Source organism: Helicoverpa zea, chromosome 10 (genome assembly GCF_022581195.2).
Source record: "Helicoverpa zea isolate HzStark_Cry1AcR chromosome 10, ilHelZeax1.1, whole genome shotgun sequence".
Classification (NCBI taxonomy): Eukaryota; Metazoa; Arthropoda; class Insecta; order Lepidoptera; family Noctuidae; genus Helicoverpa; species Helicoverpa zea.
Genome location: NC_061461.1, coordinates 92,186 through 107,682, shown reverse-complemented (window position 1 = coordinate 107,682; position 15,497 = coordinate 92,186). Strand labels below are relative to the sequence as shown.

Here is a 15,497-nt window from a genome sequence, read left to right as displayed (position 1 = left end):
TTGTAAGATGTTTATTGTTGTTATAACCTATTAATTTTACTAGAATAGTTTTTATATGTATTGTAAATATGTAAATATTTTTTAACCTAATTGTATAGGTAAAAATTGGTAAAAATATGGATATCAGCAATCAGTATAAGGCAATCAGCAACATGCAGATGTCAACTGTCAGCAAAGTGAAATTGTCAAAATACCAAAGAGAGTAAGAGAGAGACTAACTATTGATATTGACGCCTTTTTGTAGTTGTTTTTAATTTGAGAGCACAATTACTTCGGCGTATCATAATTATGCATTTAAAATTTTGGCCAATGGTGGTGAATCTATGTAACTACGCCGCATAACAAAAATGTCTTTATTCCCGGCTTACGCTCAAACTTCAAACATTACTCAAACTGATAATGAAGGTGACTTAATACCTATTCTTTTTATTATGGATGTTGTGATAACGATTGAAAAATATGGTCAGTGGGTCGTCTTAGATATGGTTAACTACGCTAGGGGTTCACCAGCTTCTCGAGGGAACTACTTCCCGCGCTCGGATGAACAATAACCTATATGTTATTCTGATATATTATAAGCTATATAACTGCCTAATTCTTTTAGCTGTCTGCTGTGCACAAGGTTTCGGGTTCGATTCCCGGATTGCGTCGAAGTTGCTGTGTGGATTTTAAAAACTTGCACACTCGGCAAAACAGCTCCAAGCCTGGAGGTTGGTGATTGATTCACCCATGCATCTGTGAGCACGTAAATGTCGATCCTGTGCCTGATTTCTATAAAAGTGAAGGAATAGAGTAGGTACTTTTTGTGTGAAAGAGGAAATAACATTGATACAATCACATTTATAATATCAGTAGGATTGACTCTATAATTAAAATGTAACCTCCATTTAGCTTTGAAGTAGCTTATAGAGATAATATTGATGTGGGTATTTGGCAGTAGAGATAAGTGGCGAGTGGCTGGCTGAGGCACAGCTGCTGGCGAGCGACACAGACGAGGAGCGCGAGGCGTGCCGGCCACGCGCCGCCACCTCACCGCCTGAACACCATCAGCACTTCTATGTTGATCGCAAGTTAGATGTCGCCAACTTGCGGGTCTCTACGCTTTATTACCCTGGAAGACCACAGTATGTGCTGGAGTCGTTCTCATTAGAAATGTGGACTGTCTGTGATGAATCTGATCTCATTACAAGTAGACATAATTATTTATGCATTATTTAAAAAATCGGTAAAAAAACTTTTAAGTTAAACGGTTTTATCTTATGTGCACTGAAAACTTGAAAATAAAAAATACTTACTTACCTGTCAACCTACGTAGGTGGTCCCGGTCATATTAGACTAAAAGATAAACATTACTGGAGCTTTGTGCAACTGACGGTAAACCTCTGAAATATGCATGATTAATGGGAATCCCCAAAAATTCTAAAATGTTGTAAATTAAAGTATAGTTATCGGCATGAATCTTGAGCTCTGACCCACATCAGCGCAGACGTGATTTATTAGCAAAGAACCAATCCAGAGTGACGCGATGCACTGTGGGCCAGTCACCGCATTAGCCCGCCCCCGCGCCTCACTTTATTCCAAAAGGGACCCAATAAATTACTTCTGCGCAGGTGAAGGTCAGAGCTCAAGATTCGTGTCGATAACTATAGTATTTTATGCAACATATGCATTCTGCAGGTTTATTCTTTAAGTATTCTAAAGCAGTGTTAAATGGGAAAAATGTTAATTGATTTTTACTTATTATGACCTGCAAGAGGAGTCTGACAGAGAGCTCAAGTTGCAAGCTGTTTCTCTGCACGGCGCAGGTACGAGGCGCCGGCCCCGCACGCGGCGCTGGGCGCGCCGGCCCGCGCGCCGCGCCGCGCCCGCCGCCGCGCGCGCCGCTACCACGCCGCGCCCGCGCCGCCGCCCGCGCCGCCGCACCACGAGCTGGCGCAGCGCACGCGCGCCTTCCGCGACCTGCTCGCCGGCGCTCCCCACGACGAGGAAACGTGGCTGCACTTCATTGACTTCCAAGTGGGCACCGCTCTCACTTCTATAAACTCGCTTATGCAAATACACGTGCTCACACTCAGGCGCAACCGACAGGAGTGCACGCGAGATCCCGACGCCGCGCTGGCGGCGGCCACCGAGGCCGCGGCTGTGCTGGGCTCGTCGCGGCGCGTGCGGGCCGCGCTGCACCGCGCGCGCGGGCTGGCGCTGTCGCCGCACCGACGCCTGGAGCTGCTGCGCGGGGAGCTGGCGGCGGCGGGCGGCGACGGCGCTCTGCTGACGGAGCTGTGGCTGCGCGTGCTGGCGTGCGCGGCGGAGGCGGGCGGCGAGGGGCTGGAGGCGGCGGCGGCGGCGGCGCTGGCGGGCACGCGCGGCCACGCGGCGGCGTACCCGCACGTGCTGTACGCGTACGGTGAGTGCGGCGCGGCTGTAGGGCGCGGCTGTAGGGCGCGGCTGTAAGGCGCTAGGCTAGGGGCTCTAAGGCGACTGTTGCAGGCGCGTACCTGCGCGCGGCGGGCCACTGGGAGCGGCTGGTGCTGCTGCTGGAGCTGGTGGCCAGCATGAACTTCCCGCCCGCCGCCTTCCCGCCGCCTCCTGACCCCGACCGGGAACTCGAACAGGAGCGCCGTTTAACTGAGCTCGAGGACAAGGTAAGTTTCTTAAATCTTAAATTCTAGTTCTGGCTATCAAGCTACTTGTGACTTTTTTTTACCACAACGCTGAAGAAAAGCGTTCATAACCAAACTTACTCTTAAAAAATCAAAATCAAAAGTCATTTATTCAAAGTAGGCTGAAAATCAGCACTTTTCGAACGTCAAAACAAAAGACAGCCCCCAAAACGCCCGCCCTTCACCACTTCCTATGTGTTTTTGCTGGGAAGAAGAAGTGGTGGAACAAACTCCCCAGCAACACAATTCTGTCTGTATGGTTTGAAGTGAAAAATATAAAAAATATAATGCCTCCATTCAGTGAAGATAGATATAGTTTAGGGCGTACCCACCGACCGTAAAACAGTTTTTATGAAAAAAAAAAAAACAAAATAAATAACAACATAAACAATGAAAACGGTGAACTAGGACTACCGTTCAAACCAAAAGTCATATACATTAGGTATATTACGGGTGTACAAGTATGTAGTCAGCAAGACGACCTGGCACCACAAGCAGCACCCGTTCACGAGCATAACGCGAGGATCAGCCATCGCCCCCCTCGCACATTTTTGAGGGAGGGAGGCAACCCGACCACCGACGCTACCGCAAGCAATACCGTCAAAGGGAGCATGACGACTTGCAGCTACACGACAAGAAAACAGTTAATAACATTCGCAGTCGCTATCGCTAGTAGACCATTTACAAAATTAAGAAACAACTCATCGTAAAAACAGAACGATGATGGTAATTTGTCAGTATACATAAAAATAAAAATAAAAATAAATGTCACGTATAAAATAATATAAATCACATCAACTTATAATGATAACTTTTGAAGCTGTCCAGTGTTTAACATGAGGACCAACTATTTTTATCGTTTATGTAGTCATTAACTGTATAATAAGCTTTCTTCGACAGAATAGATTTGACCTTTTTTTTTTTTTTAACGACGTCAAAAATCATCAAATGACTCCTCCCGCTGTGGGTTAGCAGCGGTGAGGGAGTGTCAGACTCTTACTGACTAAGAACCGTCGTGTTCCGTCGTAGGCCTTTTTATGTGCTAGGGCCGCGGTATCTCTTTCGAACAACCCGCAGCCCCGGCAGGCCTTGGCCCTGCTGGGCCCCGTTGGGGTTGCTGACATCTCTTCGCGTTGTTTTGAGAGATGACGTCACGAGCTCTGATTGGTGTTCAAGATATCATGGCGGATTGCCTTATTTCGTAATTTTATTTTATAAAAATACATATTAATCACATTATTAATAAAGAAAACAATGCGCGTTTTATATTCCAAGCTTCAAGTTTAATTTAATAAATATATTATCTTAATGATTTTTGATTACTGTCATCATGCCTATTGAAGGTATGACCTTGCAATGTGAGTAGCGTCGTGTGCGAAATACAGTTTATAACTAGTTTGTAATTCTAATTACTGACTAAGGACTAAGGAGAATAGAATAGAATAGAATATTTTTTATTTGTAAAACATAGGTATTGACAAAATAAAGATCTTACGTATGTATAATTAGAACGCTATGTTTTGTCATTACGACGTACAAATGTAGTAGAGAAAAAAAAAACTTAACATTAAATTGACAAACAAAAATAGTAATCAAATCATCAGAAAACAAAATAAACAACAATAAATACAATTCACAGAGACATATCATTCAAATATTCATCCAAAGAGTAGTAACATTTTTCGGTTAATACTGCCTGAAGAGCCCTTTTGAATTTACTAAGAGGTAGATCTCGGATTAAGGTGGGAATTTTATTGTAAATTCTTGGAGCCAAACCAAAAAAGCTCTTTTTGAGTAAAGCGGTCTTACAATTTACGTGACATAATTTATTTATGTATTGTGAACGTGTGGGCATTTATTTAGCATCAGATATTTTCAGAAATAGTTGTGGATTACACTTGACAAACAGTGCGGTTTCTAAAATGTAAAGTAAAGGAAAAGTTAGAAGTTTATATTTTTGAAAATATGGTATGCAACTGTCTGTAGTTTTAAGACCACACATTGAACGAATACATCTCTTCTGCATCCTAAAAACCAGCTCTCTATCAGTTGACTGTCCCCAAAATATTAACCCAAATCTCAAAATTGAAACTACTAGTCCGTGATATGCAGTTATTAAAGTTTCTATATTTACTTTTTTAGATAGCTGAAAAAGAAGATATGCAGCTTTATTTAGGCGTTTACAAATTTCATCCGAATGAGGTTTCCAATTTAATTTACTATCAATTGTTATACCTAAAAATTTTACGTTATTAACATCATCTATTTTAATATTATCATATTCAACATTAATATCTGAGGTTTTACATCTTTGATTGAAATGCATAATTTTAGTTTTCGTTAGATTAATAACAAGATTGTTGCTATTGAGCCAAGCTATTATTTCACTTAGTGAGCTATTTATGTAGTTTTGATAATCGTTTGGATTTATACATTTAATTATAGCTGTGCTATCATCAGCAAAGAGGACCATTTTATAATCTTTATTTTTAGGAAGATCATTTATATATATGAGGAATAGAAGTGGTCCCAGCACACTACCCTGTGGGACGCCATACTTTGTTTCTCTAGGCTTGGAAGTGTATATAATTTCAGTTTTCTTTGTAGGACAAATTCTAGATATTTCTGTGTATTGACATCGACTACTTAGGTATGATTTCAATAGATTTAGAATGTTGCCTCTTATGCCATAAGCATAAAGCTTTTGTACCAAGATTTTGTGATCTACGTAGTCAAAAGCTTTGGACATGTCAGTAAAGATAGCACAGACTGGCTCCCTTTTATCTACTGAAGTCATGACATTGGACAGTAGATCATATAATGCCTTGTTAATATTTGTATTTTTTCTAAATCCTTTTTGTTCACTACAGAATAAATTGTATTTTTCAAAATAATTATTAATGCTATTATAAATGATTTTTTCAATAACTTTCGAAAATATAGGAATTTTCGCAATCGGCCTGTAGTTTTTTATATCCGTCTTATCATTTTTTTTAAAAAGGGGTTTAATTATAGTTTTTTTTTAGGTTTTCCGGAAATATACCATTAGTGATACATAAATTTACTATGTGAGAAAATGGCGCTGCAATTACTTCCTTGACATATTTAATTACTTTTGTTGAAATACCATCAAAGCCGACAGTAGGAGTATTTTTTAGACTATTAATTATTTTAATTACATCGTCTTCAGAGTTCGTCGTCGGAGTTGTCTGGGGGTGCGGCAACAGGTAGTTCACTTAGAATAAATGGCATAACAGTAAGCACTCGAGTGTGTCGCGTGCAGGCGCTGAGCAGCGCGCTGCCGCTGAGCACGGTGTGGGTGCGCGTCGAGCGGGCCCGCGCCGCCGCGCACTGGCGCCCCGCGCAGCCGCCCGGGGCCCCGCCGCCCGGGGCCCTGCCGCCCGGGGCCCCGCCGCCTGCCCTGCCGCCCGCCGACCCCGAGCGCACGCCGGCGCCGGCCGACGTGGCGGAGCTGCTGCGCGCCGCCGCGCCGCAAGCCGCCGACCTGCTGCTGGTGCAGATGCTGCGCCTCGCCAAGGTATACGCGGCGCCTTCAAATTTATTCTATAAGTATTTTCCTAATTGACCTGAATGAACATATTTATTGGGAAAACGCTTCTCCAAGTGATGAGTTGTAACTCGCATCATGAACGACTTGAAGTTTGTGTTCTTAAACGTCTACATTCGTAAGGTCCAGGTGGTAACGGACCGGACATATTGTATCCATCGTAGTCGCACGTGTCATTCTCGGACACTGCGTTCTGAGTGAGATCCGGTGGAGTGGTTGTGTCGGCAGGTGCCGCTGCTGCCGGCGGCGCAGTTCTCGCTGGAGCGCGTGCACGCGGAGGGCGGCGCGCTGGGCGACGCGGCGGAGGCGGGCGGCGCGGAGGCGCTGCTGGCGCTGCTCCGCGCCGCGCGCCGCCTGCCGCCCGCGCACCCCGCGCGCCAGCCCGGCGCCGCCGCGCTGCTGGCGCTGCTGGCGGACCCGCCGCACTACTTCTCCGACGACGCGGGCTACCTGCGCTGGGTGTCGGCGCTGTGGGACGCCGCCTGCGGCTGGGCGGCGCCGGGCGACGCGCGCGCCGCGCTGCTGTGCTGGCGTCTGCGCTGGCTGCACTCGCTGCAGCTGCTGCTCGATATGGAGGTGCTGTAAACGTTGGGATTAAAAAAATATAATACCGTCGATAAATTCGTGAAAGCAGATATATTAAAATGTCTAATGTTCGCGTAAGTGTCAGAAATCAACAGGTTTGATAATTTTGTGGTTGCCGCAGGAGGAAGCGGGCCGCAGCGAGGCGCGACGCATCCGACAGCACGCGCGCGCTGCACTCAAGCGCTTCGGCGACGACCATCCGCTGCCGTACGCACAGCTCGCCCGCCTGCTGCACGCCGCCGGCGACGCGCCGCAAGCCCGCGCCGCCGCCGCCCGCGCCGCCAGCGCCGCGCTGCGCCGCCCGCACGCGCACCAGCGCCTCTACGTCGCCAGGTCAGTGCCGCTCGCGCCGCGCTGCGACGCGCGCTGCCTGTCAAACTCATTTTCAAATCGATTCAGTATTCTCGGAGCTTTTAGGAGCCTTTGCATGTTTTTTTTTTATACTGTAAGAATTAATTTCTGAAATATGCGTTTTTTGAAAGACACAATTGAATAAATAAAAAGATTGTTCAGTAGCAGTTTTCTCGCTCGGAGCACTGCTTAACTGGCGTCGGTACGAGTGAGGTCGACACTGTCAGTAAGTGAGTAACGCGGCCCTCGCGGCGCAGGGTGATGGGCGAGGTGAGCGACGACGACGCGCTCGGCGAGTGGGCGTGCGTGTGCGCCGCGCTCGCGCGCCCGCTGCCGCCCGACGCCTCCCGCGCGCCGCCGCCCGAGCTGCGCGCGGCGGCGCTGGCGGCGTGCGAGGCGGAGTGCGCGCGCCTGGAGCACGCGCCGCCGGGCGACGCCGGCGTGCTGGGCGCGCTGCTGCCCGCGCCGGCCGAGTGGGCGGCGGCGCGCGCGCGGCTGGCGGGCGGCGCGCGGCGCGAGGCGCTGCTGGCGCGCGCGCTGGCGGCGGCGCGCGGCGCGGAGGGCGAGGCCCAGCGCTACTGGGAGCAGAGCGCCTGCGCGCTGGTGGCGGCGGCGGCGCGCGACCAGCGCCTCGCGCAGTGCGCGCGCGCCGCGGCGCCGCTCTTCCCCCACAATGCCTTCCTCGCATTAGGTATTATTTGAGGTTCTCGTGTATTATTCGACTCGAGGAGTTATTTCTACAACCATTTAATCGAACGGTTGCAAATGGGCGCAAAACTGATGAATGCTAGCCGCTGCAGCTAGCGATCATAACTACTCAAACCCAAAGTGACCTATGTCTCGCCGGATGCCATGGTGCGCCGCGACATCCCGTGGAATGAAAGAGCAAAACACGTCACGCCGCCGCATCCTGCTTCACGTCGCGGCATCGTGGTATCGACATAAAATAGTATACACTTATTATAATTAGTATTAAAATCCTTTGCCACGACAGGGCGTCGGCCCTAATGCAATCCCAACGGAATCTATTGGTAGTAGTCGAGTGTAAACTTTATTTCAAATCTCTGATGGCGCCATGATTCGGTATACAATCTAAAAATCCACACAAACCGTAGCGTGCGGCGGGGCGCCGCTGTGGGCGTGGCGCGGCGGCGCGACGCAGCTGGAGCGGCTGCGCGGCGCCACGCTCGCCTCGCGCTCGCACCGCGCCGCGCTGGCGCACGCGCTGCCGGCGCTGCTGCGCGGCGCGGCGGCGGGCTGGGCGCCGGGCGCGGCGGCGGCGGCGGCGGCGGCGTGCGCGCGCGCGGGGCGGGCGGGCGCGGGCGGCGCGCTGCTGGCGGCGGCGCGGCTGGAGGCGGAGGCGCGCTCGCAGTGCCCGCGCACGCAGCGCGCGCTGCACGCGGCGCTGGACCGCCTGCCGCAGCACAAGGTGAGTAGCGCGCGGGGCGTGGGGCGCGGGCGCGGGGCGGCGGTGCTGACGCGCGGTGTTGCAGTGGCTGGCGGTGCGCGGCGCGGCGTGGCTGGGCGCGGAGGCGGCGGCGCTGGCCGACGTGCTGCTGGAGCGGCGCCTGCGCCTGCACGCGCTACTGGAGGAGCTGGCGCCGCTCGAGCCGACGCCGCTGCACGAGCCGCACTCCTTATGATCTACCACAATAAAATGTTTACCACAGAAAACGGTCTTTTCATCAACTTGAATTTAGAACATCGTGTGCAATACTCCATTTGTAACAATCTTGTTATGACTTTTCAAACAAATACATATTAAAGAAATGATGTCCTCCTAGCCGATTATCGGCTACGGCGGCTGTTCTCATGTAAGGAGACTAGCCAACTACGCAGGACATATTATAGTGCACGAGCATTTGCGCAGACACAGGTGCACTCACTATTCCTTAACTCTCATAGCCCGATGGGACGGTAATCCGACACGACCGGAGAGAGATCAGGCGCAGGACCGACATTTACGTGCTCTCCGATGCACGGGTGTATCAATCACCAGCTTCCAGGCTCCGGGCTGCTTTGTGAAAGTCTTCTAAAACCCACAAAGCGATTTCGGCCCGACTCGGGAAATCGAACCCGAGACCACGTGCTCAGCAGCCGCACTTGCGACAGCTAGACCAACGAGGCATTTAAGTCAGTGTCTAATGGATGCATAATGGATGTTTCTGAGTTTACACGCCACCGCCTTGTAGGACGATGCACCTGAGAATAGTTCTTTTTGCTTTTCAGTGTGTTTGGGAGTCGGTTTTATTTTTTTGCAATTTTTTATTTTTATTTTTATCTTTTCAGTGACAAGCATAGTTGTCACTATCCGGATTTGTGGAAAGTTCTCATTAATACGAATAATATAAGCCCAAACACGAGGTAGTTTACATATTCTGGGGCCCGATTCTCCTAATTTTACTTAAGCAACTTATGATTCACATTCGACTGCGATCCAATCACGACTCGATTACGATTGAAGTGTATGTGGCATTCCGCTATTTTTTCTTTGAAATGAACGTTTTTATCCTACAAAAAGTGGACAGACTGGAAATCTGTAAATTCGCACACACACACAAAGATTTTTACACCACACGTAGAGACATACAGACAAAATACACACTTCGACACAAAACACGCCTAAACTTACCATCATCCCGATTACAAATACACTCATCAAGCCCACTAGTCATGTCTATAAAAATCTACAACAAACTACCTAAAACACTAAGAAATGAAAAAAAGACACATATTTGCAAACAAATTGAAAAAACTTCTCCTAAGCAAATGCTACTATAGCGTTAAAGACTACCTTGACGATAAAAAGATAGTCGAATGAATAACTTGCAAAATAATGTTTTCCTAATCTACTATTGCATCTATTATTATTGTATCTTATTATATCTACTACTGTAATAAAACTTTCTAGCCTTCTTTTGCTGTGCCCTAACAGGGTCCATAATATGTACCTAGCTTTAAGCCCCTTGTAACATCTTTATAACTTTATGGTATGCAAATAAATATGAATATGAATATGAATATTTTGTCTGCAAATGATTTACGATTGCAATATGATTGTAGAGCAAACTACCGTATAGACCAAAATCACCAAAATAGCAGACCAATCGCAAACCAATCGAATGTCGTTGGAATCCTCCTCCTTGCGTCGTAATTCCTCAATGCTGAGGATCGTGACCTCCCTGTGTCATCACCTTCGAACGTATGATGTTCTTCCATTTGTTTCTGTCTCCCCTGGTGTGAAGGGCACTGTGCACCGTGGAGTCAAGAGCAGTGCGGATCTGGTCGGACCAACGTATGGGGCTGCGACCGCAAGGCCTTTTCCCATCCACTTTACCGGTCACGATTAGCCTCTCGAGGTTTCCCCCGTCTTTCCGTGCGATGTGACCAAAGTATTGTAGAACCTTGCGTATGCACTCTGTTGATAATCGCGAGGTGATTTTTAGTTCTCGCAGTATGGATACGTTATTCCGAAATGCTGTCCAAGGGATCCGGAGCATTCTTCTCCAGCACCACATCTCAAAAGCGTCAATGCGTTTGCGGTCTGCAGATTTTATCGTCCACGTCTCAGCGCCATACGAAAAGATCGAGAAGACCAGGGTCCGTACCAATTTAGTTTTGGTCTTTACCGAAATGCTACGATCTTTCCAGATTTTGTCTAGCTGAGACATAGCGCTCTTAGCCATGCCGATTCTCCTGCGGATTTCCTTTTCGCACGAGCCATCATTACTGATATTGGAGCCCAGGTAAACAAAGTCATTCACTATCTCTAGGTTCAAAGCGCCTGTGAGTTCCAATTTCCCAGACCTGTCTACCACCATGACCTTGGTTTTATAGGTACCTGTTCATGGAAAGCCCCATCCTCGCTGAAACGTTCCAATCGGTCCAGGAGTGCAACCATTTCCGACTCATTTGCAGCAAGAAGAGTAGTGTCGTCGGCGTAGCGCAGGTTGTTGATTTTTACGCCACCAACTGTGATGCCTCCCTCCCAATCCTCGCAGATACGTCTCATAATGTATTCTCCATAGATGTTACAGAGGATAGGCGATAAGATACATCCCTGGCGCACGCCTCGGCAAAATTTAAACGGCTTTGAGGCTGTATTATCGACTCTCACTATTCCTCGGCTTGAGTCATACAGGGTGCGAAGTAGGGCGATGAGATGATTCGGTACACCAAGTTCGTTTAGGACTTTCCACAAGTAATTCCAGTTGACACAGTCGAAAGCTTTGCTGTAGTCGACGAAGCACATTATTACAGGCGTATCAAACTCGTATGCCTTCTCAACGAGCTGCCTTACATTGAGAATTTGCTCTCGAGTACCCTTGCCCTTCACGAAACCCGCTTGCTCCTGCGGGATTTGCCAATCCAGGTAGTAGCGGATGCGATTGTTTAAAATATGGAGCAAAATTTTACTGACTTGTGAGATGAGGGATAAGGTTCGACAATTGCCGCAGTTCTTAGTTGACCCTTTCTTGTGCAGCGGGAGAGTTACGGATTCCGACCAATCCTGCGGCCAGTCACCGTTGTGCCAGATGTGTAAACAAATCTCGTGAAGTCTCTCTATACCCAAATCACCCATAGCCTCAAGAACTTCTGCAGTGCTTTGGTCGGTTCCTGGTGCTTTTTTCTTCTTGAGGGACTGAAGTGCAGCGGATATTTCGGAACGGAGGATCGTGGGTTCCAGTTCTAGTTCTTCCCAGATCAGGACGGCTCTTGGCGTTGAAAAGGGATCTGAGTACAGCTGCTCACAGTAGACACGCCATCTCTCGGCAATGCGGTCAAGCTCGTGTAGTACAGTGCCATCGACATCTTCAATGACCCACGATTTAGCCTTGAACTGTCTAGTGAGGACTCTCACTTTCTTAAAGAGGTCTGCAGTCTGTAACTTGCTAGAAAACCTCTCTGTCGCTGCAAATGCCCTCGATGAAGCTGTTTCGGTCACGGCGACAACTGGTTTTGATAGCTTTGCTGAGCTCAGAGTAAACAGCCATTACAGTATGGTTTTGCAGTCCCTTGGTTTTCAGGGCCTTTCTGCGCTGGATGAGTTCCCATGAATGATCGGAGATCCAGCATTTTTGCTTCTGTTCTGGCTTCCTCGACTTAGAGACCAGGTCCAAAGCATCGTTGATGTGGCCTTTAAAATCTGACCACTGTTTGTCAGCGTTAGCAGGCTCCTGCGCTGGATAATCCTTCAATTTCCCTTCTAAAAACTCTCGGAAGGCAGATTTTTCGGCAGGATTCAAGTTTCTAGGCTTAGGTGGTTGACGGGTAGGAGCTTTTAAGCGCATCGCGAAATTGGCTACGAGGAGGTTGTGGTCAGAGCCGCACTCCGCGCCGGGGAAGGTCTTCACATTTGAGACTGAGGATCTCCAGCGGGTATCTAGAATGATGTAGTCGATTTGATTTCTGTGCCTATCGCCTGGAGATCTCCACGTGTACAAACGTCTTGGATGATGTTGGAAATACGTGTTCATGATACTGAGATTTCTATCTATACAGAACTCGATCAGTTTTTCACCCCGTTCATTCCTAGTGCCAAGTCCAAATTTTCCAACAGTGCTTCTGATATGATCATCAGCAAGTGTACTACCGACCTTGGCATTCCAATCACCAAGAATCATTTTAATTTCCCGACCGGGAATCGAGTTCAGCGTTTCCTCTAGTTTCCCATAGAAGTCTTCTATTACCTCCTCCTGAGCTTGTGCCGTCGGAGCGTATACTAGTACAATATTCAGCACGCACGGCTTGCTGTTCAGCTTCATAGTCAGGATTCTATCAGACACCGGGTTATAACCGAGTACGTATTTGTTCATGTGCGGTGGCAATATGATTCCGACCCCATTCCTACTTGAGTCCTCGCAGCCCGAGAAGTACATGGTGTTCCCTGCCGCAGTGGTGAAGTGGCCATTACCACGCATATGCGTTTCACTGAAGCCTAGTATTTAAATCTTGTGTACTTCCATTTCCTTTTCCACGATGGTGAGTTTGCCCGCCATTAGTAGACCTCAGACGTTCCAAGCGCCTATACGATGACTTGTTCGTATTGAGGTCTTCTCGCTCTCAGAAGTTGTGGTACCGACAGTAGTAATTCTTCCTCCTGAAGCCCGTCGGTATACCTCAGGGAAAGCTTCGGTCGCCAATTTCACACCATCCAGCCCGGGTACTGGGTGGCGCCGATTGTTAGTCGGGTCGCCTAACATAATCTCTCTCACTGTATCTGATTCCATAGGGGGTTTTCATGGGAAGAGTAATCGTAGTGGGTTCCCACGTCCTTCTACGTCAGTCTTTTAGAGGGTATTTAGGGCCCCACGGTCACTGGTAACCGCCCCGCGGAAGTTGAGACCTCTCGGGGTTGTCGGGTTAATTACCGCCGCCCGATACTCGGCGTTGACTGTTTTGTGGTATGGGTGGGTCTCTTCCATACCAACCCTCCTCCTTTCTCATTCGGGCTTGGGACCGACATCGGCGGAGTTAAATCGTCGTTGGAATACGATTGGTCTTATATTAGTAGTAGAATGCCCGATTTGGTTAAAACTGCTATTGCGATCATATTGCGATTCGATTTCTATTCAATTTTGACATTATTTACTTAGGAGAATCGGGCCCCAGTTGTCGAGTTCCCTCGACCTTCTCTCGTCTCCATCATCAGGTCAGCTCCAAACCTTCACTGTTGCATAGTGTTATCAGAGGTACACCTCATTGTCAAGTTTTTAACCTATGCACGCCTACAATTTTCGAAAGTTGCCCTCGATTTCTCAGGGTTTCCATCATCAGATCCTGACCTGGTGACTATGGGATCGCTTGGAAGGTATACCCTATCAAACAAAAAAAAATGCAAATCGGTCCAGGCGTCTTCGAGAAATCGGTGAACATACATAAAAGAAAAAAAGATCCCGACGAATTGAGAACCTCCTCCTTTTTGGGAAGTCGGTTAAAAAAGGGTTTAAGATAAAGTCCATTTCACGAAAGAAGTCCCGCAGAAAATTGTGGAATACTATGTATATTTTTTTGTACGTACTTACTGAGCTATCGCATAGGCATAGACACTGGCGCTGCGTCTGCGGGACTTCTTAATCTCTATGATCATCTATGGTTGATCATAGAGGATTTCTATGATCTGATTCGTATTTGAATAGAACAGAAATTTGGCGCCAAGCTTCTTGCATTTTGTGCATAATTGGCACGACTAACATTTAGTTTTTTAATGAAAGCGATCGGTTCTAACCAGCTATTGGACTTACATAAATATAATTTTTCTTAACAAGTTTAAATTAACAAAATTTATCAACAATGGACGTAACAGACATTAGTAAAGTGGCTAGTCGAAAAAGGATGAACACAGATGCTGAAAAGCTTAGAGAAAAAGTATCTCGTGAAACGGCGAAAATTATTAAATTGAAGGTTTGTGATTAAAGTAGCCATTCAGTTTGCCATGCATTGTAAATCATTTTTAGCCTACATACTCAGAAATTCTTAATATTATTTTGCACTCTGTTTTCCGGTGGTTTATTTTCGCGCCCCGAGCGAGGGAACTACCGCTCGTACCCGGATAATTGTAGTCTATGTTGGTCACTCGGGGATAATGTAGCTTCCCAACAGTTTGAAATCGGTTCAGTAGTCTCCGCTTTGTTATATTAGTAGGTATGTAATACATAAGTAGGTAACTACGGATTATATGCGATAGATGTGTATTTTGTGATAACGATTGAAAAATATTGTAGCTTCTGTACGGAAAGTGCACCTGTAGGATTCTATCGCGGGTAGATATTTTAAGTATTTTAATAGGTATCTGCCCATTACCATGGATGCTTTAAACGTCGGGATTACCTATCATTATTAATATATAACTGGGATAAAATCCGATAAAGTAGTTTTATTCATAGGTATGTAATGTACCTCTACCTATTTAATTAATATGCTCTGGAGTTATACATTAGCTAGGTAAGTAGGTATATATAGGTGTCTGTACCTGATAGAATTTCCCGTTGCAGTCAGTCTAGACAAAAGCATTTATTTAAAAGAAAAATTGTTTTTTTAATTGAAGGAAAATAAAAGTCGAAAGGGATAACTTTGTTAACACGTTAGGTATTTCTAAGCTGATATTATAAGCGAGGACTTCTAATTGGCTCTCTGTCGACTGGGTGGAGGGTGGTCTTTACCTCGGTCAAACTTGGTTATGTAAACAAACTGCTCATCCATTTTCTTGTTATCACTTAGCTGAAGTTGGTCTTCCTGCTATTGTTTAGTTTTTGTTTAGCTGTAAGTCCTCCTTAGTGCACTAAATAAATTAATTAAATATTCCGAAAATTAGAAAACGGCTAATTAAAAAA

At 47.0% G+C, this 15,497-nt stretch overlaps 1 protein-coding gene across 1 annotated transcript; it reads left to right on the top strand.

Moving 5' to 3' along the window:
- The first annotated feature begins 154 nt into the window (after window positions 1–154).
- LOC124634100 lies at window positions 155–8,838 on the top strand. The gene is made up of 12 exons (XM_047169516.1): window positions 155–405; window positions 938–1,124; window positions 1,806–2,016; window positions 2,089–2,404; window positions 2,488–2,642; window positions 5,944–6,198; window positions 6,457–6,804; window positions 6,935–7,146; window positions 7,422–7,855; window positions 8,280–8,452; window positions 8,537–8,593; window positions 8,658–8,838. Exons 1-12 carry the CDS (start codon window positions 348–350, stop codon window positions 8,805–8,807), a joined length of 2,556 nt encoding a protein of 851 aa, XP_047025472.1. The 5' UTR covers window positions 155–347; the 3' UTR covers window positions 8,808–8,838.
- The last annotated feature ends 6,659 nt before the right edge of the window (window positions 8,839–15,497 follow it).

Bases quoted from the DNA above. Each gene is read 5' to 3' on its own strand.
- LOC124634100 (XM_047169516.1), top strand. From the start codon at position 348: ATGTCTTTATTCCCGGCTTACGCTCAAACTTCAAACATTACTCAAACT. The intron at 7,147-7,421 runs GTCAGTGCCGCT...CTCGCGGCGCAG, and splicing joins CAGCGCCTCTACGTCGCCAG to GGTGATGGGCGAGGTGAGCG. The intron at 8,594-8,657 runs GTGAGTAGCGCG...GCGGTGTTGCAG, and splicing joins ACCGCCTGCCGCAGCACAAG to TGGCTGGCGGTGCGCGGCGC.